The following is a 23,984-nucleotide window of genomic DNA, read 5'->3' as shown; positions in this document are numbered from 1 at the left end:
GGAGACAGGGAATGGCTGGTTGGTGGAGCAGTCAGAGCACCCACACTGATTAAGTTCATTCTCTTATATGGGCACCCCAAAACAATTACAATAGTAACATTAAAGATCACTGATCATAGATCACCATTACAAATATAATAATAATGAAAAAGTTGAAATATTGTGAGAATTACCAAATGTGAAACAGAGAACACAAAGTTAGCAAATGCTGTTGGAAAAATGCTGCCAGCAGACTTTCCACAAACCTTAAATTTGTAAAAAAAAACAAAACAGACAAATAACCTCCCCTCCCCGCCAAACGCATTATCTGTAAAGTGCAATAAAGCAAAGTTCAATAAAACAAGATATGCCTATATTTTAAAAAAAAACAGCTAGATTGTAAAAAGTAATGACTTTAAGGAAACTTGTTCTCAATAGTTGGTTCTCAACAGTGGGTGATTTTACCCCGAGGGGGCATTTGACAATATCCAAAGAAATTTTGGGTTGTCACAACTGGGACGTGGGGGGATTCTCCTGACATCTAGTGGGTAGAGGCCAGGAATGCTGCTGAACATCCCACAGTGCACAGGATGCCCACACTGCAAAGGATATTTGACCCATAATGTCAGTAATGCCAAGGTTAAGAAACCCTGCTGTAGGATCTTCCTTGTCCAAAGACATGTATGTAGCAAGTGAAACAACCCACACTTAATGAGCAAGCCTGCCATTGGAGATGAAAAGAAATCTGAGTTGGGGAAATAGACAAGAAAGATAACTATAACCTACTGAACTGTTAGAGATAGTGCTTTGAAATAACAGACAAAGAGCATTTACACAAATGAGTTATCCATGAGGCAGAACTTCTAACCGAACATGAGTTAGTCACGGGGCAAGCCCAGATTCAAGGGAAGGGGAAATAGATCCCATCTCTTAATGGGAAGCATGGCAAAGAGTTTACAGTTTTCTTTAATACACTGTACGTGCTTAACAGTAGAACCTGGCACATAGTAAGTATGTACTAAAGGTTAGCTATAATTAGTCCTCTTATTCTGCCTTTTCTTAACAGTAGGTGAACCTTAGCATTTGCTGTTCCCTCTATTTGGAAAACTTCCCTGGGATGGCTGGATCAGTGGAAGGAAGGAAGGGAGGGAGGAAAGGAAATGACATCCCTCTCTTAATTCTGTTATCAGCTCAAATAGCAACGTATAAGAGATGCTTCCCCTGATTACCCTGTATGAAATAGCATCTACACTACCACCTTATCTCCATCAACTCTCTCATCTACTCTGGGTTTATTTTTCTTCACAGTACATATCACCATCTACATTATATATTTATTGTCTCTCTGTGCTTTGTTCAGTGTTATATGCTCCATGCCTACGACAACACTTAGTACATTGTAGGTGTTTAATGTGTATACATGGAATGAATGAATAAATGAATGAGGGAAAAAAAACAAGCCATTTTACCAAAGGCATTTTGATGTCACTTTTAGGAATACCATACATTAAAAGACTATATACTATTTATTCCATAATGATATAAGCCACAGTATTCATATGTTTCATGCTGTCAGCTGTTATGTCTTCCCATGAGAGTCGCCCATCAGAATACATGTGTTCTTGGGAAGCAGGGACAATATCATTATCTTAAGTTTCTTGGCGAAGGTATGTCCCTAACTAGATTCTGAGCTCAAGGGTGTAGGAGCACATCTTTTATTGCTTTTGTATTCTGCTTTTTAGCAAATAAATATTATAGTACTGTGTGTATAGCATGAGCTTCCTACATGTATAATTAAATTAAAAGTTAGGGCTCTCTGTGATCCAGTTTTCCAAGATAAATTTTGATCTTGTTTTTGTTAGGTAATAAAGACACCTTGTTGACTGTTGAAATACGGCTACTAACCATGATTGCCTTATAGAATTCATCATATCGCAGCACCACCTTTTCACTTTTTTTAGGGTGACAATCTCAGAATTGAGACTCCTTTGCCTCCATTCAAAGTGAGATTATATCATGTGTTGGAGATTTCTGGCAACCTCGTTCTTTTTTTTTTTTTTAATAAACTTTTTTATTTTAGAATACTTCTAGATATATAAGACTAGCAAAGAAAATAGGAGTTCCTAGATACCCCATATGTACCCACTTTCCCCTATTGTTAGCATCTTACATGAGGGTGCTACATTTGTCACAACGGATAACCAGTATTGATACATTATAATAAACTAAAGTTCATACTTTCATTCAGGGGTGACCCAGTTTAAAGGTTAATTCCAATAATTTCTAAAAAATGAAAACTGATACTCAGTGTACCCACATCAGGTGGTGGCTTCCTGATTCTTAAAAGAAACAAAGTAACTTTTAACCAGTGGGGCTTATCAGGAAAAAGGGACTTATAATATTGTAGGTTTAAAATTCAAGTGGGGGGAGGGACACCTGGGTGGCTCAGTCGTTGAGCGTCTGCCTTCTGCTCAGGTCACAGTCCCAGGGTCCTGGAATGAGCCCCGCATCAGGCTCCCTGCTCAGCGGGAAGCCTGCCTCTCCCTCCAACCCTCCTCCTGCTTGTGTCCCTTTCTCGCTGTATCTCTCTCTGTCAAAGAAATAAATAAAATCTTAAAAAAAAAAAAAAAAAATTCAAGTGGGGGAATCATAACATTTTATTTGTAAGTTAGATATTAATAAAGATGATAGGATGGGGTTTGATCATTATTAAATCTGTTTTGTTGTTGCCTGGAAAATACGATTCTGTAGCATGGTGTGTTCTTCATAAATATCTATCCTAAAAGCAATAATCTATCCAAAGATCCCTGGACAGAAAAGGGCTGCCGTGGAGTAGGAAATGTGCTCTCCTGGGGCTGAGTCGGGACTCAGCTGAGGACACAGCATAGGTAGCCAGTAGCTCAGAGGCGAATTTCTACAATTCAGATTGGTATAAATTTAGTCTGATTCTTTTCCCCAGGACTGTCCAATGTATGATTAAATTTTATACTGGAGCATTATAGAGATAACAGGCATTTTGCTATTTCGCTGGAACCTTTTAATCAGCTTTCATGCAGTCCTGGGTGAAGTAAAAAACTTCATCCTCTCTCTCTTTTAGGACTTTTTAGTTTGCCATCCTCAAAGCAGAAAAGGCAGCAAAGAGGCAGCACTGCTTCTTAAAGACTCTTGGTTTTTATGAAATTTTCTTCAATAATCCTACTCCAGTCTTCTACTGCATTATTTGAATCATAAAATAAGTAAAAATTGTACTCAAATGAAATTTGGAAATTATCTTAATGAAGCTCTGGAAACATCTCAAACCTCAGAAGGTATTTTTTCCTTAATTTTTTTAATTATAGAAAGTAGGTCAATAGAAATACCCCCCTTTAATTGGTTTAATTAGGAATGGAAAATTATAGGAGTAACTCAATTTGAAGTGTAGATTTAAATAAGAAGAGTTACACTGGGATTAATATCATTTTAGGTTTTGAATTTAAGTAAGATGCATTTAATTGTGGCTTATAATTTCTTCTTGAAAAGATTTTAATAGAGAGGAGGCCTAAGTGTTGGAATAGAGCAATACATAGGAAAAAATCTGCCATTAAAGATTTGAAAAGGAAATTGCTTTACAACCATAATTCTCAAATGGGATGTTTAAGAATTTATTCTACAGGACCTTAATAGAGAGGTCTTAGAGGAGAGGGAAACTATTTAGTGACCAAGTAAGTTTGAGAAATATTAAGTTAAACAAATTTAAGAAATTGCCTGCAGGACTCTTCAGAGCCTTTAATATTGAGGATTTTTTTTTTCAGTTATAGTGATGATGTCTTTTACATATGTTGGCTTATTCCCCATTCTATACCTCATGATGTTTTCCCAGTATATACTATGAAGGTATTACAACCAACTCTCTGCTCAGTACCTTCCTTCTGTTAATTCAAGTGTGGTTTTTATACATGACTATATGTCAGAAATACCTGGGAGCTTTTTTAAAAGATTAAGATTCCTGAGCCCTGACGTGGGCTCAGTGAGTAGAATGCCACTGTGCTCGGGATTCTGTACTAATCACAGACACCCAGGTGATTCTGAGGCAGCCAACACCAGTCTTACGATTGGTGCTTTGGAACTGTTGAACTAAAAGTGGATTGAGGGGCGCCTGGGTGGCTCAGTTGGTTAAGCATCTGCCTTTGGCTCAGGTCATGATCTCAGGGTCTTGGGATCGAGTCCCACATAGGGCTCCCTGCTCACCAGGGAGTCTGCTTCTCCCTCTCCCTCTGTCTCTTCCCCCTGCTCATGCTCTCTCTCTGTCTCTCTCTCAAATAAATAAATAAAATCTTAAAAATAAATAAATAAAATCTTAAAAATAAATAAATAAATAAAAGTGGATTGGATTTGGGGTGCACTTAGTTTGTGCTCATAGAAACATGGGCTAACCATCCCATACTGAAGATAAACTGCAGTGCTGAACTTCACTGATCCTGTAGGGTGATGTGCTGGCTACAACCTAATGTGCAACAATTGCTATGATCCTTTAAGAAAAGCAGAATGCTTCTAAGGGGCCTTTTGGTCACCTTCCTAATAACGAAATACTGTATATAAGATTACCATTTGTTTTTACTCAGTTTGAGTAGCTGCCTTGTGGTTGGTATTTTATTCATACTTTAACAAGAAATAATAGTTTATATTTACTCCTAGTGCCATAAAAGATTATATTCTCTCCCATCTTCCTACTGATAACAGATGGACGTTTAACCTTAAGCAGATTATAAGTCATTTATACTTTGGTCTACATGAGCGCTGACAGTAGCTTTTCTATTAAAACTGTGTTGTTATACTCTCTGCTTAGTAAAATCTTCTGCTCCTACAAATATAGCTGGAAAGAGACAATATAAATGCTACTGGAGAAAAATAATTACTGTTGGTTTGAAAGGCAACTAGCCTTAACACCTTGGTTGAATAGTGTTATATTAGTAATAATATATGAAACAGTGGCACACTCATTTAAAAGTAGAAAATATCCCCCATTGTTTTAAAATTATTCTCCAAAGGTTTGCCAATGCAATAAGACATGAAACAAAGAAAGGATGTGAGTATTGAAGATTGGAGATAAAAATCTTCATTACTTGCAAAAAAAAAAAAAATTGTATACATTGAAAACCTGAGAGAAGTTAAAAAATAATGTGTTTAATAAACTGATTAGATATCCACAAAATCCACAGTTCCTTGGTATACAAACATGGTTGATACATACACAGTTTCGTTATTTCTATGTGTTGGTTGGTGAAGTACATAGAGGTATTGTTTGCGTTGTCAGGTTAAAGGATCAGGAGAGAGAACAGCGTCATAAAAACTCAGAGAGAAAAAAGTTGTAAGGAGGCCTTAACCTTGGTGAGAGAGAGAGAGATCAATTGAAGTGAATCCTAGAGATGCTGCTGATGGTCTAGAGATCCCTGGCTTCCTTTGGCAGAGCCACGTTGGTGAAGCAAAGGAAGTAAAAGCCAGACCACAGTGGTTGAAGAAGGAATGTAATGGAAGAGTCAAGACACTTATTTGAGTTTGTAATGGAAAAAAAGAGCAAGAGATTGAGAATTTTGTTGTCGCTGCTGTTTTGTCATTTTGTTTGTTTATTTATGGAACGCTTCGTTATCTCCCATGTGAGCTTGGAAACTTCCCAAAGGCAGGCTCTCTGTTTCTGTGAGCTCTGCAGTGCATAGAATGTATGAATGTATGAGGCACTCACTGGCTTTATGTTTAATTCATGACTGTGAATGAAAGTTTGAAAACAGTTGATAGTGGGCAAAATACAGACTAAATTTCAGTGAGTTCTCCTTTATTAAAACAGGCAGCCCTAGCTCTGAGACGTGCTGACCCTGTGCGAACAAGAACAGTTGTGCTGCTCATCTCCCTGTCTCTCTCACCAGTCTCGCTGCCTTTATTTATGGCTGGCTTTGGGGCTTTTTTTTTTTTTTTACAGCTATGAACCCTACGTAGGGGAACATCCTGCTGCTTCTCCTGTAGAGCGAGTGATGAGGAGTGGAGTCTGGCTTTGGAGTGCTCGGAACCAGAGGAATTGCCGGGGACTCGGAGCCTAGCCCTGACCACTCGAGAGCCCACAACACAATGAACAAATTGAACTTCCATAACAATAGAGTCATGCAAGACCGCCGGAGTGTGTGTATTTTCCTTCCCAATGATGAATCTCTGAACATCATCATAAATGTAAGTTGGTCCAACTTGAGAAATGTTGGAATATTCTGTTCCCAGCAGTGACCACATTCAAGTTACTACCTGGTGAAGGGTGAAAGCCTTACAGAATGAGACCATGAGTAATGTAGCAGAATTGGGTGTTTTAAAGTTGTCTACACAAGTATAAACTTTGAATTATGGCTTAAGTGCAGCTGCCTTCAACATTCCTTCACCTGGGGGTAAAATTATAGAATTTTGGTTACCATATTATAGAAAAACTAACACCTTGCTATTTTATAACTTTTTACTGAAATATAAATTTTTATTAATATATAATATGAATTTGCTTCTTAAATGCTTTTGAGTTGTCACACAAATGAAATGGTAATAATTGCTAGCCTCTTACTATGCATCTTGATCATTACTAGTAGCCTGAGTCTAGCCAATTTCAAGAATAAGCTGTGACTTGAGCACTAAGCTGTGGCTTTTGGTTCTTGAGTCAGAGTTAACTGTCTTAGTCATCGGACATTGAGGAATATGGTATTATTTTTCTTAACTTCTAAAATTGAGTTATAATCTACATACAGCAAAGTGTAGGAATCTTAAGTGTGCAGCTCAGAGAATTTTTACAAGTGTATATACCCGTGTAATCATCATCCAGCTTGAGATATGCTATTATTTTCAGCACCCCGGAAAGATCTGTTGTGACTCCGCCTAGACAGTAATCTCCACCCAAAGAGGGGTAGTAACTGTTTCCTCCTCTATAATTTGTTTCTGAACTTCACACAGCTGAAATTATGTGGTGTGTTCTCTTTTGTATCTGGCTTCTTTCAATCAGCATTTGGTCTGTGAAATTCATTTATGCTATTACATGTAACACTAATTCCTTTTCATTGTTGTGTAATATTCCGTTGTGTGCAATTTGTTTATCCATTTATTTTTGATGGATATTAGGTTGTTGTAAGTATCGGGCTATTATGAACAAAACTATTATGAGCATTTTATGTGTATACCCATGTGTATACATTTGTGGGGTTTATTCAAGAGTGGAGTTGGGAATCATAAAGTATATCTGTGTTTAGCTTTGGTAGAGACTGCCAAACAGAATCATGCCTAGCATTTTTCAACCCCTCTCCCTATTATCAACTTTCATATTCTTCCTCTCACTGATTGTATTCAGATGGAATTAGGGAGAAACTTGCCTTAGTGCATGCCTTGAATTGGTTTTTTTTTGCTATATGCTACTGTATTTTTAACCCAATTGCTATATAAAAGAGTATTTCTAAATGTTATACTGAGTATATATGACATTTAAGTAGCGTCATTAAAAAATTTAGACAGGAAAAGGTTCTGCTTATTACCATAATTATTTTGGTTTTATTCTGAGAATCACCACAGTTTCAGTTTCTTGATTTACTAATGTAACCTCATTTTTGCTCATAGGGATTGTCTGAGCATCAAACTTACCTCTTGGATTAATTTTATCATCTGTTGGGCAGAATTTCTTTTGATTAACAAATTGTTATTCAGGGTACCCGAAGTTGTTTTTGAATATGTGAACTGATAGGCTATTATTTTTACATTTGGTTTTTAAAAATCTAATAAAACTCGGCAGCTTATCTTTTTCAGTGTGGTCATGGGCAAAATACATTAAAATGTAATTCTACTTATATAGGTGAATATGCTATTTCAGTTGTTATATACGGTTATTTTATAAAAAGATACCCACTGAATTTTTAAAAAAAATCAAAATCAAGACATACAGCCTAAGCACTTTAAGAAACTTCTCTCAGTTCCATTTATGTATTTAAACATAATCCCCTGGTTGGATTGTATATCTGTGTGTTCATGTGCACTTATGCACACATACAAGATACGGAACCAAACCTTCCTGACCTCAGGTAAGTGGAAGGAAGGACTAATCTGTCTTCATGAGGAACACTAAGAGCTGACTACAATTTTCAAAGAAATTAATTTGTACTAAAATCTCAGCTGAGGAAGATAATTAGGAATAACACCTCTGCTACAACCATACTATGTGATTGTGAGATTTGAGAGTTGGCACATAGCGTCATTCCTGACACATAACATAGTAGCTGTTATTATTACTGTAATTCCTCATCAGAGATTAATTTTACATGTCTTCACTTTCCTTATTTTGCAAAATTACTGTAATATCCCCACAGGATGGTCAGGACTGTGATCATGGATTGTATAGCCATATATCGTCATGATTAAGGAGGGTTTAGAGTCACAGGGACCTCACTTGAAATCCCTACTCCTCGACATACTCTAGCCTTGGGCAAGTTAGGTTTTTTTTTGCTTCCGTTTCCTCATCTATAAAGTAGAGATAATCTTCCTCCCCTCATCAGGGTCATTGTGAGGATTTAAAGATATAACATGAATAAACTTCTAATTGTAGTGCCTGGCAGCTGGGAATTGCTCAGTAAGTGAGCACTTAATAGAGTAACACTTGTTTTAATTTCTTTGAGCTGTTTGTTCATTTCATTAGGGAGCTCTGTTAATGAAGCTCAAATGGAGAATCTGAACTCCCTCTAGGCCTGTAAGATTTTCTTATTCCAGGGCACATAGACTCCCCTGCCACGTTCAGACTCCTCTCTAGCAAGCTGTTGAACAAAGGAGGGAGGAGGGACCAAGTTAAGTAGTATGGAGGCCCCTCATTGCTAGAAAACCGATTCAGGGCTGCCAAAGGTCTGTCTTTTTTCTACAGTGTTATCTTTGTATTCATAAAATTGCAATTGATGTTTGTAGTGTTGTACTCTTAACAAATTAACGGTAGCAAAAACAGTTTTATTAATGGTCTCATTTTTCATCATTTCTAAATATTTTTTAAACAAAGATAGTTTATTCCTTGACATGTAGTTGATATGAGAGAACGTTGTCTTTCTGCATGTGGGGTAAACTTAGTGTTTTGATCATCCTACTTTCTCCATGAGTTTGAACTAGTAGGCGATGTTTTAAATGATTTTAATCATCAGGTAAATATTAAATATGGAAACTTGGTAAATTTTGACAATAAAATTATGGTAAATATAAAAATTTTTGAGTAATATAAATAGTGGCCAAGAGTTTATACCTGTTCACTAAGACTAAAATGAACAATTCTTTTTTTGGAATATATTTTAAGCATGCTTACTCAAAAACAATGACATTTATTTATTTTAAAGAATTATTTATTTATTTTAGAGAGGGCATGAGCAGGGTGAGGGGCAGAAGGAGAGGGAGAGAATCTAAAGCAGGCTCCCCACTGAGTGTGGAGCCTGACACAGAACTCGAACTCAGGACCCAGGATCATGATGTGAGCTGAAACCAAGAGTCAGACACTGAACCGACTGGGCCACCCAGGCGCCCCAACCATTAATATTTAGGATCAAATGATGTTTTTATTAGAAAGTTCCATATGGAGTATATTTTTAGATAATACTTTAATTCTTAATACCTCATACTCTATAGCACTTTTTAAAGCTTCATTGCTCCTGAAGATTAAAGAACTTGAAAAATTGCACAATTAGCTAAAATGTGGCCTTAAAGACTCATAATATGCAAATACAAATAACTCAGGCTTGTTTTCACAGCAGGTTAAGACTTCAGAGCCACAGCCTTACTTAATTACAGTTTTATTTTTATTTATTTTTTTAAAGGCAACTTTTTTTTTTTAAGATTTTATTTATTTATTTGACAGAGAGCGTGCACAAGCAGGGGGAGGGACAGAGGGAGAAGCAGACCCCCTGCTGAGCAGAGAGCCCTTAATTACAGTTTTAAACAAGAACACTGCTTACTTGATAGTTGTTACAGAGTTTTATCAGTAGGCTCCAAATACTTGATTTAAACTAGCAGAACAATAATAAGTATGGAGGAAATGTACAGCATTATTTGATTAGCAGTTAGACAAAGTTACAACATGGTTTGCTTTATATATAGTTTGTGGTTTGGAATTCTTCTGTTAACTTTTTATCACATTTTATCCCAAGAGCTTTGTTTATGACATTTAAAAGTACAGTCAAAACTAAGGATTAAAGGTGCTATAGCTGGTATGACATTTTAAGTCTCAAATTTGTAGTATATTAGCATATTAGGCCATCAAGAAGAAAACCTTCCCTGTAAAGATACTTGCCTAATTCAGGCTTTTGATAATCGGAGTAGCCTGTTTTGGATATCTTCTGAAATATTTATCATGCGCCATGATTTTAGAATAAGGCCTTATCCATGTATTATAAGATTTATGAGTCTTGGACAAGATAGTATTGGTACCTTATTACCATTTCATAAACATTTGTATTGTGATAATCATTATTGAAACACAGCACAGATTAAAGCAATTTCCATGGACCAACAGTTGTTTTGCCAGTGTTGCTTGTCATTTTAAGGCGTATATTTAGGGTGCATTAAATTGCCTGTTTGTGGGGGTGCCTGAGTCGCTCAGTCGGTTAAGCGTCTGACTCTTCGTTTCTGCTCAGGTCATGATCTCAGGATCATGGGATCGAGCCCTGTGTCACACTCCCGAGTTCAGCGTGGAGTCTGCTGGAGATTCTTTCCCCATCCCTCTCCCTCCCACTCTGCTACTCCCTCCACTTAAATATTCGATCTCTTTAAAATAAATAAATAAAATCTTTTAAAAAATTAAAAAAAATAAATTGCCTGGTTGTGGCTCAGCATGTGGGCTTGGTTTATTTGCTATCACAAGTTGTGTTGTTTTTTTTCTCTACAGGTTAAAATTCTGTGTCACCAGTTGCTGGTCCAGGTGTGTGACCTACTCAGGCTAAAGGACTGTCACCTGTTTGGACTCAGTGTTATACAAAGTAGGTCTTAGTCCCATCTCTGATAGATTTAGCCAACTATCCCTGAGGAAATGATATTTTATAGCTGTAACTTAATTTGGGCAAATTGTGTTAAGATTGTGATTATCAAAATACCCATAAGTTGGTCATTATTTTTAGTCTAGTAGTCATTTTTTAATCTTAACTGATGTGTATTTCTTTTAAGATTTAGAATTTTAGCCCACGTATTATAGTTTGAACTTAAAAATGGGTTCCTTTTTAGGAATCTAGATTTTGTGTTTGTTCTTTTCTGTTTTAATGAACCAAGCTTGGTTTTTGTTTCCTTGCACTCAGGGAGCAGCTGGAGCTAGGAGGAAATTATCTTGAATGTTTTTATAATTTCTTTTATAATTTTTGACATTAAAAAATTTAGACATAAGAAAAATAACTATTTAGGTTCTCTTACCGTTGACTGAATAGTATAACAAAGTGATCTACTAATTTGCTCCTATTTTCTGTTTTTCCCTCTGCACACCTTCTGTTTTTTCCAGTTGGACTATATGACATGAAGATAAGGGATCAGTTTCTTCTGTATATTTTATGTGAAGGTTTTCTGCACATAAAGGGCTCAATATAAGTCTCTTCCCCACCTCACCCCCATAATATCTTAGTTACTAAGGATTTACCTGCAACCATTCCTTATAAGCTTTTTCTTTCACATCATGTTTTTAAATTTCTGTAGTCTTGTGTCAAAAGATCTTTTAAATCTGTGTTCAGTTTTTCAGGAATACTTTTTCTGTGAAATGTATTTATTTATATTTTATACTTCTTTATGGATCATATTCTACTGGAATTGGTTTAAATTTAAAGGCTTATGACATCTTGAGAATCTGGTTAGTACCATAAAATGCTTAGATCTGCCAGGTTGGAAGTTGTATCATGATGAGCTGATAAACAAGGCCCTTCTCCACCAAAATGTGAACCATTTTCAGTTATCTTCTTAGGAGAGGCCAGAGAGCATGGAGCAGGGAGCACCTCAAGAATCAGTGAATCAACCATTTGCTCTTCAGTCTCTTCCTGTAATAGTTAAAGCAGTAAAAACACAAATGCTTAGCTCCATCCTTCTATCAGTGCATCTCTCAGTCATTCTTTCAAGGAAGGGTCCGGGAGAAATAAGATGCCCTATAGATTCTAAAAAATTTTTCTTTTATTCTAAACTCAAAGTTAATTCTTTTAATTCTACAACTACAGCCAGACTGTTGATCTGTGTTGTTCAACAAGTCAGCCTAATAAAACCAGTTTACAGCTTCCTTAAATTTCAAAATGAGAGTTTTTAAGATACCTTTTTTAAAAGAGAGATTGTAGTGTGGTGAAAGAACATTGGAAAAGGAATCAGTTGACCCGGTTCTAATTCTGGTTCTACCACTAGCTAGCTGTGTGGCTTTAGAAATATCACTTGACTTCTCTCGATTTCATTTTTCTCACATGTCAACTGGAAATTACTGCTTCACCTGCTTTGTCAGATTTTGATACATGCTTTTGAATTCTTAAAATAATAAAGCCACGATCAAACTGTCAGATAGTAGAGATATGGTGGTAGTTTAAAAATATGTGCTATTACACAGTGAACAGTCTCAGTTCTATTTATTATATGGCTTCCTCAGATGGCAACCCAACCAAAACACAAATCATATTCAACAGGAAGGGTGTCTGGTCTTGTTCATTTCATGTTAATCGGTAGCATATGAGAGATGGGAGATAATTTAGTTGATCTGATAAGTAGATTTAAGTAACACCCTTTTTTTGTCCCTGGGACCTCTTCCCTATCCCTTTTCAAATTGGTTGGCTTAATATGTCATTTATAAACAGAGTAGCTCTACCCTTCCTATTCTCTTATTGCTCTTTTTCAATCAAACTCCCCCCCCGCCCCCAGCATTGAGTCAGGAGTGACAGTGTGGTCAGGCGTGTTACCCTGGTAGGGAGTAGTCAAAGAGACACACTACCCTTCCAGAGTGAGTACATTTTTATGCAGAGCTTTCCACGAGCATACTCCTTTAGTGATGGTTAGAGAAAAAGGAATAAACTTAAAAAAAAAAAAAAAAAGGCTTAAAACTTTGGGGGCACCTAGGTGGCTCAATCAGTTAAGCCACCAACTCTTAGTTTTGGCTCAGGTCATGATCTCATGGTTGTGGGATTGAGCCCTGTGTTGGACTGCTGCACACTCAGCGGGGAGTCTGCTTCAGATTCTCTCCCCCACCCTCCCCTTTCTGCCCATCCGACCCCCCCCCCCACTCATGCACCCTTGTGCTCTCTCTAAAATAAATGAATGAAATCTTTAAAAAAGAAGACTTAAAACATAGTATGGGATAGGAATGCTGAAGGCTTTTGTTGTGAAATACCTCGCTTTTAAAAGATTCTTTTCGGGAAATCTGAAAATTTAATTTTTTTTACCAGCTTGTCTTCACATGTTTAGATAATTTTTACATGGGTTTTAACAATCATAGTTTCTGCTCATCTTAAGAACATCATCCCCTTGAGGAAACACTTTGGCATTCTTTTTTTGCATGAGATTTTTCTCCTCATTCCACAGGATCAGTCCCAAAGGCAGTGAGAGTAATGGCTTGCTATTTTATCAGGCTGTGTTATATGTGGAGAACACAGAGAAGAAATAGTCTTAAAGGCTGTTGTTCACAGAGCATAGGTCAGGCCCCTCACTTGGAAATAGGCAGTTATCCTCAATGTCCCCTAATGTCTTACATAGCAGTTAGGATGTTTCTTCTCTGTTTCGTTATTCTGCACCTATGATGAGAGTTCTCTGTGAACTCAACAAAAGCATGTTTCTTCTAAGAGCCAGGAAGCCCACAGTGTTGGAAGTTTGTGCATTAGGATGACCATAGAAACTAAGTAAAAACAGGAGGTAGAAGCTTAATATTTCTTCTAAATATTACAGATTTTTAATAGTATGTGTTCTGTATTGCAAATGCAAAATAATTCATAAAAAATCTCATTAATGTCTAGCCAACCTTTTGTCTTTTAGTATCTTGTTGAGTTTTTGTGGTACTTTGTGAATTCAGAACACATTCACAAATCTTGAGGCTTTTTAAAAAAACCTGTTTTTGTGTGTATTCTTTTCTTTTAAATCTTTTCTTATCATCTTGTCTCCTTTTTTTAACGTGCAGATAATGAACATGTCTATATGGAGTTGTCGCAAAAGCTGTATAAATATTGTCCAAAAGAATGGAAGAAAGAAGCCAGCAAGGTACGACAATACGAAGTCACTTGGGTGAGATTACATTTATAAGCAAAATTATTTTGATTTTTTAAAAGGTTTATTTTAGCTATTATACATTAGAAAAATATTAAATTTTAAAATTTTAATTCATAAAAATATTATGAAGTAGAGCATGGGAAAGGGAAATGAATTATAAGTTCCAAAATGTCATGTTGATGAAGTGTTAATAGTTTATTGCATATAACAGTAGATTTTAGGTATCTGCTTAAATAGGGGTACCTGGGTGGCTCAGTCAGTTGAGTGCCTGCCTTAGGCTCAGGTCTTGATCCCAGGGTCCAGGGAGCAGGGAGCCTGCTTCTCCCTCTGCCTGCCACTCCTTCTGCTTGTGCTCTCGCTCTGTCAGATAAATAAATAAAATCTTAAAAAAAAAAAGATATCTGCTTAAATAATGTTGGATAATAACTTTTTAGTAATTTGAGGATAATGCTTTGAAATGAAAGCCATGGAAAAAATATTCCTTTTGTGGCTATATTAACTGTCAAAACTGATGTTCTAGAAGTTATTAATAATTTTTGAATCTACTTTTACTATACTTACCTTTGATACTTTGTTACTTTATTGTACTGGTGGTGCTTTTATTTAGTAAACATTAATTTCATTTACATGGGAGATCATTCACAGGAAATTTACCTAGTGTTTCCAGGATCACCCTAGAAAATCAGGAATAAATCCCTAGTGTCTAATCCTAGATCCTCCAGTTTGTATTTTAAGAATTCTTGGAATAAACGGGAAGACTACTTGAAAGCCAGCTACAAAGTAAGGCACATTAAAGTCTAAATAAACAAACAGCATATTAGAATTTGGTATGTGGAATGTCAGAGGCACAAGAGAACATTTGTAATGAGGAGCAAATGGTCACCACAGGGGATAGAGCTGAGAGAGGAGCTGGATCTCAACTAGAAATTTCCACTGGTATTTATTTTTATCTTCCCTTATGTTGTCATTGGCCTTACGGTGAATGAGTATATGCTGATGCTTTATAACTTCCCAGTTTTGCATGAACTGGTATCCATATGGGACAATTGTCTGCCCTTTGCCAGTCACCCCCCCCCCCCCCCATTAGAAATAGATAAAACCTTTCAAGATTTAAAAACCATCTTGTAAATAATGGCATTTTGTTGCTTTTGAAACCCCTTTTTGTAGTAACTAAAAATAGCTTGCTTTTTATATGTGTCTTTGTTTTAGGGTATTGACCAGTTTGGACCTCCTATGATCATTCACTTCCGCGTGCAGTACTATGTGGAAAATGGCAGATTGATCAGGTATGAGAACATGGATTCTAAACTTTTACTTTGCCATAGCACTCACCTTCTAACATACCAAATGAAGTCCTCATGTTTGTCTGTTTCCACCTGCTATGATATAAATTCCAAAAGAGCAGGGATTTAAAAAAAAAAAAAAAAAAACTTTTTGTACGCTCATGTATCCTCAGTTCCTATAACAGAGGTTCAGTAGACACTCAATAAATATTTGTTGAATGAATGAATGATAATATTAAGACTATTAATGAAAATGTTAACAATATCACTGCCTCTCATTTTCTATACTCCACGTTTTTGATAACAAATCAGTCAACACAAAGGTATTTCATTCAAGAAGGAACTAGCATTTTTGTGAAGAATAGAGAAACTAAAGGATTATATTCTTGTGGTAGGGTGGGGAGTAGTAGGGCAAGCAAGTAAGAACTCTCTCCTATAAAAATGCATGGTGTTTATACAGCCTGGTTTTCTTTTCACCTTCGGGGTCTTGCTTCTGTTCTTGGCAGTAGTTTTAAAGCTGAGATTACACCCAATGGAGCTATCCTGTGAGAATCTTAGATGCAGTTCGGCAAGGGCAGGTAATTGATTCTTTTTCTGGAGGTTGGTGCGTGAACAATACTATGCTCGTGATACAAACTCAGAATTTACCATCTCAGAAGCTAAGTTTATCATTTGTATAGGAGGATTCAGTACTGGGAAACTTTCAGAGGTGGTTTTGTTGGCTGATAGAGAAAATGGTGAACTCTCTTTTACTTACTTACTTTTAAACTCTGAGAAACCCCATGTAAAAGAGACAAAGATACATTTGGCTAATGAGTTATATGTGAGGTTCGCTCTTAATATTTGTATTTTTGCCATATGTAATTTTAAAAGTAAAAAAATTAGTGCATAATTTTTTTAAAAGGCTAAGAAACTTTTTTAGTTATTCCGAGTTTATGTAAAATTTTTACTCAGTTTACCTACTAAGTATGGAATGTGCTGAAAAGAAGCAAAATATATTATTTAGCCACTAATTAACCCCCCGGGACTAATGAATGTTTAATTCATCCATGTACTTCTTTTCCCCAGGGATGAACTAGTCCAAACACTGTGTGGTCAGCATTATAAAAAGAAGTGCTCTGAAAACTATTCTGTCCCGAGGGGGAAAAAATTACATAAATGCCTTATTTTTAAACTCTTCATACTTAAACACCATCTTAGTTGAAATCAACTCATGTTTTTATTGTCATCAGCTAAGAAGCTATGAATTTCAGATAAACATTCGATCTAAAATAATAGGAAGGCAAGTAAATTCCTTAAACACACACACACACACACACACACCCATACCCTTTTTTTCTTGCATTTTTACTTTGATCACAAAGGCATCTCATTTGCCTGTGACATTTTTTGGAGCTTGACCATGTTTTCCCCCAGTCAGCACTTCTTATTCAACGTATTTAATGGGAACTATATTTATTTCTGACCTCAACAGATTGTAATGAGTGCATTATTAGTATTTCCATTTGTGAGGAGTATCATGATTGTCATAACATGTGCATATAAAACCACACCCATAAAGTAACATCCATTTAAAAAAAGAGAGACTTAAGGCAAGCTTTTTTATTTAGTTCATTCATTCTGAGAAAGAAAAAAAACAAAACTCTATAGTTAAATTTTTTTTTAAATGGACATATAAACAGAAATATTTTTAAAAAGGCCTTTGAGTATTTGTAAACAAACCAAAACAGAACGGCAAAACGTTAGAGCCAAGATTATCCCCTCAGATCTGTCCTTGTTTATGGCATACGTGCAGCATTATTGCAGCAAAATAATTTTAATGCAGACAACAAATGCCTAGGCTTCTATACTAATCCTTGTTCAATGAAATGTTTACCGTATTGCGGTGGAATGATTCAGACCTTGTTTCCATTCTCTGAATGAATCAAATGGTACCGGCCTCAGGAAATGGTACGTTTGCTCTTGGGTAGTCTGGCTTGGAGTTCTGCCTCCCTGAGACTTGGGCGAGGCAGCAATCAGGTATAGCTACAACCCTCCCCGCTTTTCTCCAAGGAGTTGGGGCGGGGAGGGAGGAAGAAGGAGCAGAAACAGAAGAGCTCTTGTCAGCAGATGGATAGCAGGATTTGGGTTCTGTTTACACGCCATCGGATTGTTCCATCAAATGTGATTTCGGTTTTCTTTTCTTTTCCTAGTGACAGAGCAGCAAGATACTACTATTACTGGCACCTGAGAAAACAAGTGCTTCATTCTCAGTGTGTGCTTCGAGAAGAGGCCTATTTCCTGCTGGCCGCCTTTGCCCTGCAGGCTGATCTTGGGAACTTCAAAAGGAATAAGCACTACGGAAAGTACTTTGAGCCAGAGGCTTACTTCCCGTCCTGGGTAGGCACTGTTTTCAAATTTTGAAGTGTTTTCTCTAGCACATTTCTGGTTCATTATGCCGCTACTTACTTGTGTCGCTTCAAGAAATGGGAACCCAGGTGTTTGTGGCCAGTAAAACCTGTCGTGATGCCCAAATACAAATTTAACACCTGAGAGCACTGTACACACGGATCCCTTGATGTATTTGATCTGCTCCTTCTAGTTAATGGGGAAGAGGATTGCTCTCCGTCCTAAATATGGTGCAACTTGGAAGTTGCCAGCCTTGTTTTGGTATTTGCATTGTCTTTACTTTCTTATTTCTTATTCAAGCTTCATTTTCTTTGCTTTGGAGGGAGAAAAAACATGACTCTTTAAAAAGTGAGATCATTGACAACTTTTCCCGTGTTGAGAAAACAAATATAAGTAAACTCCTTGCTCTGACCTCCATCTCCTCCACTCCCAAGAGAGAAACCATGCCACCATGTCAGCAAGAAAATTTAGGTTATTCCAGCATGAAATGTCTCAGCTGTCCTTTCTCCACACAACCCTGCCCCTGTCTGTGCCCACCCTTCGTCCAGGTCTCTGCTGTCACTTGTCTCTCTCCCATATCTCCACATCGCGAGCCTCTACTCAAACTAACTTCTTCAGTCAGAACAGACAAAGCACGTTTGGCTGGCCCCACTCATCCTCAGGAAGAAAGGAAAAAGGGAAAGAAGAGCTCCCGCTCTCGCCTTCCCTTCTCAGTAAAGCCTCTTGAAAAAATAATGTATATTTGATTTTTTACCTTCTTTATTTCCCAAATGAACCCCTCAGCATGCTTCCATCTTGCCTTCCTTGCCTACCACTCCACTTGTGGCGCTTTCCCTAAGGTCACCAGTGACCTTGAGATTGCCAGGTCCAGTGGACACTTTCTGCTTCTTTTCTCGGCTGTATCTGACACGTAACCGCTCTCATCCTGGAGATCTCATCCAAATGAACGCTTCTTGACAACCACTTACGTGCTGGCAACTCCCAAATCTGTTTCTCTCCCCCTTGATCATTAGATAGCTGTTTACCCATAGGCACCTCAAACTCAGGATGCCCCAAATCAAATTCACCTTTTCCCCACCTCCATTCTGTATATTCCTTCCACTGTGTTCCTATCTCAGCTAGTGGCGCAGCCATCCCCCCAGTCACCCAGAAGCTTGAGAGTCATACAGATCTCTCCCCATCACCCTTCTTTTTCCCTGCCCTATCCAGGCAGCTGGAGCATCCTCTAACATAAAACACTTGATCACGCATCACTCAGCTTAAGAAATAAAATTCTCTTGAATTTTTGCTGTGGTTGACTTGCTAAATGTTTATCGTGTGCCCGACCCATCATCCCATCTCCCAGGTTTTAGCTCTTGTCAGCGCTCAGCAGCACTCCTGTGGGGCTTGTCTTTGCTTCAGTCTTTACAGCTTGCAGATGAGTTGATTTTGCTTCTGACTTAAACCTTCAGGGCCTCCCCTGTCACCTGCAGAGTGAAAGCCAGGCTCTCAAACATGACTGAGGAACTTTCCAGAATCTGATCTCTGCCAGTCTTTCCAGCTTCCTCTCTGGTTGTCCTGCACCTTGAATTTGATGCTCTGACAACATCCAGCAATTCCTATGTCTCCACACATCCTGTGGTGTTTCACACTTCTGGCCTTCCTTCTGAAGTTCCTTTAGCCAGTGAAGCCCCTCTCCCTGTTTGACCTGGCAGACTCCTGTTCATCCTCCAAGACTGCTCAGCTGTAGTTCCCTCTGGGCAGACTGTCTAGCCCCCGCCTCTGGGCTCTGTCAGACCCTAGACGTAGTGTTTTACATCTCCTTTTCAAATGATCTGTTAATTTTTTGCCTCCAGTAAACTGTTTTTTTAATATATTCTAAAGGACAGGCACAAACGTCACCTTTTCTGTTTCTTCAGCATTTCACATTGAGGTGCTCCATGTAAGTTTTTGTGGACTGATTGTCAGTGCTTCAGTTAAAGAGAAACCACAAAAGGTGTCAAGCTTTTACATATCAGTGTCGGTGGAACCCAAATTAGCCCGTATTTCATTCCCTAGTTGTTGTCAGGTACTCACTGAATCTTGGTCCTTTAAATCCGAGCTCCCCATCAGGTGCCACAGCCTCCAGAGTGCTGAGATCCGAATTTCTTCAATCTTTGGGATCACTAAAGCCACCTACTTCAGTGCCCTTACAAATACTATATTCTGTGTGTATCTTTGACCTGAGAAAGTTTGACAATTGCTCACTTAGGTGATCTCCATGTAAAAGGAGTCTAGAAGGAAAAATCTAACTTTGAGTTCTCAGCAGAACTTCTTAAATGGCCAGTAATTGATCACATTTCATTCAGTAGGAAGAAACAGAATGTCAGTATCTATAAAAACATTTTTAAACTAAAAATTCTTTTAATTTTTTATTCTGATGATTTTAAGCACTACTGTTTTTGCTCTCCTTGCATAATTCTTTCCTTATTTTATAATCCTCATGAAATCAGCTGAGACTTTGAACTAATCAGCACCTTTCTCTTAGCCTGCAGCTAGCTGCTGGCTACTATATATTTTGGGCATTGAAAGGCTCAGGCTACTGTCCCATGAAAACCTGAGCCATGGTGAATTGCAATGAATGCTTGAATGAAATTGTTTTCTCACAAGTATTCAAATAGAGTGTTAATATCAGCCTTTTATGCAAAAACCAAAAATGTTTCAGAGAATTCCTCCCAGTCCCCTGCCTTCTTTGGATTAACATTTAGAACCTCCCACTCTGTGGCTGTAATTTTAGAAGAGTTAAGTAGGATCCAGAACCTGAAGATGTGTTGACAGTCAGTGTATTGCATGGTACCAATCATTTTGCAAGTATAAACAGTGATGTGTACAAAATTTTGCAAGTTCGCATGGTTTTTTTTTTTCCCTTGGTGAGTTTAAAACCAAGAGAACATATTTTTCTCATTTCTTGTGATTTTTCTTCTCACATACGCAGTACTACAGCTAAACTGACTTTGTAGCTTCTAGTATTAGCTGATTCAGCCTAGTAACATACCAGATGGTGAAAACGGAATAAAAGTGGGAAATTTCCTACTGGAAATTAGCCAGTTTACATGGCCTATTTTAGGTTCTTGTCCTTTCATCATTTTGGGGATGAGGGTAGAACTTCCATCCCTCCAACAAATGTTGCATTGCATACCCATTGTATCCCAACAGGTTGTTTCCAAGAGAGGGAAGGACTACATCCTGAAGCACATTCCAAACATGCACAAAGATCAGTTTGCACTGACAGCTTCCGAGGCTCATCTTAAGTACATCAAAGAGGCCGTCCGGCTGGATGATGTTGCCGTGCATTACTACAGATTGTATAAGGTACAAAACTGCAGTGTGTCTGCCGCTTCTGAGGAAAAAAATACCTTCTCGATTAGAAGAAGCTTTTATTAAAATTTGTCATTTCATTTTTTAATGGGATTTTTATTTTTAATTTTTTTTTAAGATTTATTTATTTGAGAGAGAGGGAGAGCGCACGGGCACACAGGTGGGGGTGGGGGGAGGGGCAAAGGGAGCGGGAGAGAGAGAATCCAGAACAGATTCCACCTGAGCGTGGAGCGCTACACAGGGCTGTTTCGTGACCCTGAGATCACAACCTGAGCTGAAACCAAGAGTCGAGCACTTAAGTGACTGTGCCACGCAGGTGCCCCATTAAAGGGCTTTAAAAAAAAAAAAAGTTTCATGTGAACTGTTATCATAGGTCAGTCTTGGAGTTAATGATGCTTTTCCTCAGACCTGGCAGCACAATGGAATCTTTCTGTAATGGTTCTAATATTGAGATAACAAGTGGCTTCAGATTGTGAATCTAGCTTTTCAGTGATTATGAAATAGTTATTTTTCTCTTTTCCAAATCTGCATGTCTGTCTTGGGGACTAACATTTGCAGTTTGTTTGATCAGTAATTTTTAATATTCCCCAAAGTGAAGCCATACCTGCATTGTATCCATTAATAAGAAGAACTACCACAACAGCTAATGATTATTGAGTATTATCTCCATGGGGCACACTTGATTTTCTTTTTTAAATTCTCACAATTCTGCAAGATAGAAACTGATACTCATTTTACAGATGAGGAAACAGACCAAAGAGCATGAAACTAGCAAGTGGCAGAGCCAGGATTCAACCCAGGTCTGCCTGACTAGAGGAATTTATGGATAAAAAGTGTTTAAAACAGTGCCCAGCACATGTTAGGCATGATGTTCGGCTGTTAGCGTTATCACTGTTACTGTTACGCTCCTTATTACTACTGTACCCTTTGTGGTAAGATTAGCATAACTGGGCCATTGGAGGCTGGACTATAGTTTGGCTGCATTACTGGATAATCTTCCTGGCTGGTTCAGAAAACTTAATAAGGTACCAAAGAATGGTATTTTTTTTCCTCACTTCCATGCCCAAGAGATGCATCGTTAATGTCCTGTCATCCTTGAGAGGCATAATTGAGTTCCATAGGAGCTCTTTGGCCAAATTCCTGAAGGACTGAATTGTTACTTTTTTTTTTTCCTTAAAAGATTTCATTTGTGACACCTCAGTTTATATGAGAAAATGCAAGTAAATGACATTTGACAATCGTTTGTATTTTAAAATGTACTGGAAGCAAGAATGGTGTATAAGAAAGAGTGTGGCTTTAGAGTCAGATATTAGAAACCCTACATCACCACTATTATGGGATCCTGGGCAAATATAACTATAATCCTGGACCATCTATGAAGTGGGAAGGATTCTATACAATTCACAAGTTTGGGAAAATTCTGTGAGATAGTGAATCCGAAATGACCAGGTGGAATGCCTGGCACATTAATCAGTGCTCAATAAATATCAGCTGCTCCTTATTTGATAGGGAAATGGTATTTTAAAGAATCCTGTTAAGAATCCTTTAGTAAATTATCCTCAGTTTATCTTTTGTGTACAAATTAATCTTTTTTTTTTTATTCGAGAGAGAGTGAGAGCACAAGAGGGGGTAGGGTCAGAGGGAGGAGCAGACTCGCTGCTGAGCAGGCAGCCCGATGCGGGGCTCGATCCCAGGACTCTGGGATCATGACCTGAGCCGAAGGCAGTCGCCCAACCAACTGAGCCACCCGGGAGCCCCTACAAATTAATCTTTTATTTGCTTACAGTGTGGTACTTCTGCATGGCATAGAAAATGACCCTCTTACCTGCTTAAAACAAGATAATTAATGTAACTGAATGAAGTGAGGAAACAGATATTGGGCAGAGTTTTCATTCTTTACAGAAACAAAGTGGCCATTAAAACATGGGCGGAGTTTTCATTCTTTAGAGAAATCAAGAAGCCATTAAAACTGCTTCATTTAAGACCCGCTTGTAAAGTGGAAATAAAGTAGAGAGAGGACAGGAAGCATTCTGGGAAAAGAAACTTCTGAGTCCCTTTCTCAGTAACGCACACCTTGTGCCTGCCCCCAGCCAGCATTTTTATGAGCACAGTCTTACTTCCGAAAGCAGTCAGGGTAGCCTTGAGGAGGAGATTGACCTAAACTCCCAGTGATAGATTGGTTTCTCCCATTAAACCCTATACTGTATGTGCCTTTCTTTTTCTTTTTTTTTTTTTTTTTTAAAGGTTTTATTTATTTATCTGAGAGAGAGAATGGGAGACAGAAAGCATGAGAGGGGGAGGGTCAGAGGGAGAAGCAGACTCCCTGCCGAGCAGGGAGCCCGATGTGGGACTCGATCCTGGGACTCCAGGGTCATGACCTGAGCCGAAGGCAGTCGCTTAACCAACTGAGCCACCCAGGTGCCCCTGTATGTGCCTTTCTTGATATAAAAACATATTCGTTGGAAAAAAACAGCCCAAATAGTGAAAATAGGCCTTGTCTTGTCTTTACTATGCCAGATGAGCATGCATTTTCTAAACACATATCTTCTCATGTTCATGGGAAAACTGGCACTAAATATACTCATTTATTTTTACTGAGGAAACTCATAATGAAAATATTTCAGTTATTTAATAATTTTATTTTCTGTTTTGAACTTCATACCTTATATCCCGTTATTACAGATAAGCACTTAAAAGATGTGGCCCAATTTCAGAGTACATTTAAAATTCAGAGAACATTTCAGGAATTTTTTTTCCCATATGCTCATTGTCATTTATTTTTTTATA

The 23,984-nt window shown here is 37.8% G+C and overlaps 1 protein-coding gene across 4 annotated transcripts in view; it reads left to right on the top strand.

Moving 5' to 3' along the window:
- The window catches only part of FRMD6 (FERM domain containing 6), a 77,772-nt gene that overhangs the window by 34,661 nt on the left and 19,127 nt on the right, over positions 1-23,984 (top strand). For 2 of the 4 annotated variants that reach the window (XM_034993064.1, XM_034993065.1), the window contains exons 2-7: positions 5,933-6,177; positions 10,874-10,964; positions 14,102-14,205; positions 15,400-15,476; positions 17,666-17,852; positions 21,036-21,191. In XM_034993064.1, coding sequence (XP_034848955.1) covers positions 6,079-6,177; positions 10,874-10,964; positions 14,102-14,205; positions 15,400-15,476; positions 17,666-17,852; positions 21,036-21,191 — 714 coding nt within the window. In that variant the 5' untranslated portion in view covers positions 5,933-6,078. Of the gene's footprint in view, positions 1-3,051; positions 3,288-5,932; positions 6,178-10,873; positions 10,965-14,101; positions 14,206-15,399; positions 15,477-17,665; positions 17,853-21,035; positions 21,192-23,984 lie in introns of those variants that run through there. The other 2 variants (XM_034993066.1, XM_034993068.1) reach the window with 2 other exon arrangements.

This window comes from Mirounga leonina, unplaced genomic scaffold, assembly GCF_011800145.1.
Source record: "Mirounga leonina isolate KUSES-001 unplaced genomic scaffold, KU_Mleo_1.0 Mir_82, whole genome shotgun sequence".
Taxonomy (NCBI): Eukaryota; Metazoa; Chordata; class Mammalia; order Carnivora; family Phocidae; genus Mirounga; species Mirounga leonina.
The sequence above is the reverse complement of the archived record's forward strand: the minus strand, read 5'-3'. Positions and strand labels throughout refer to the sequence as shown.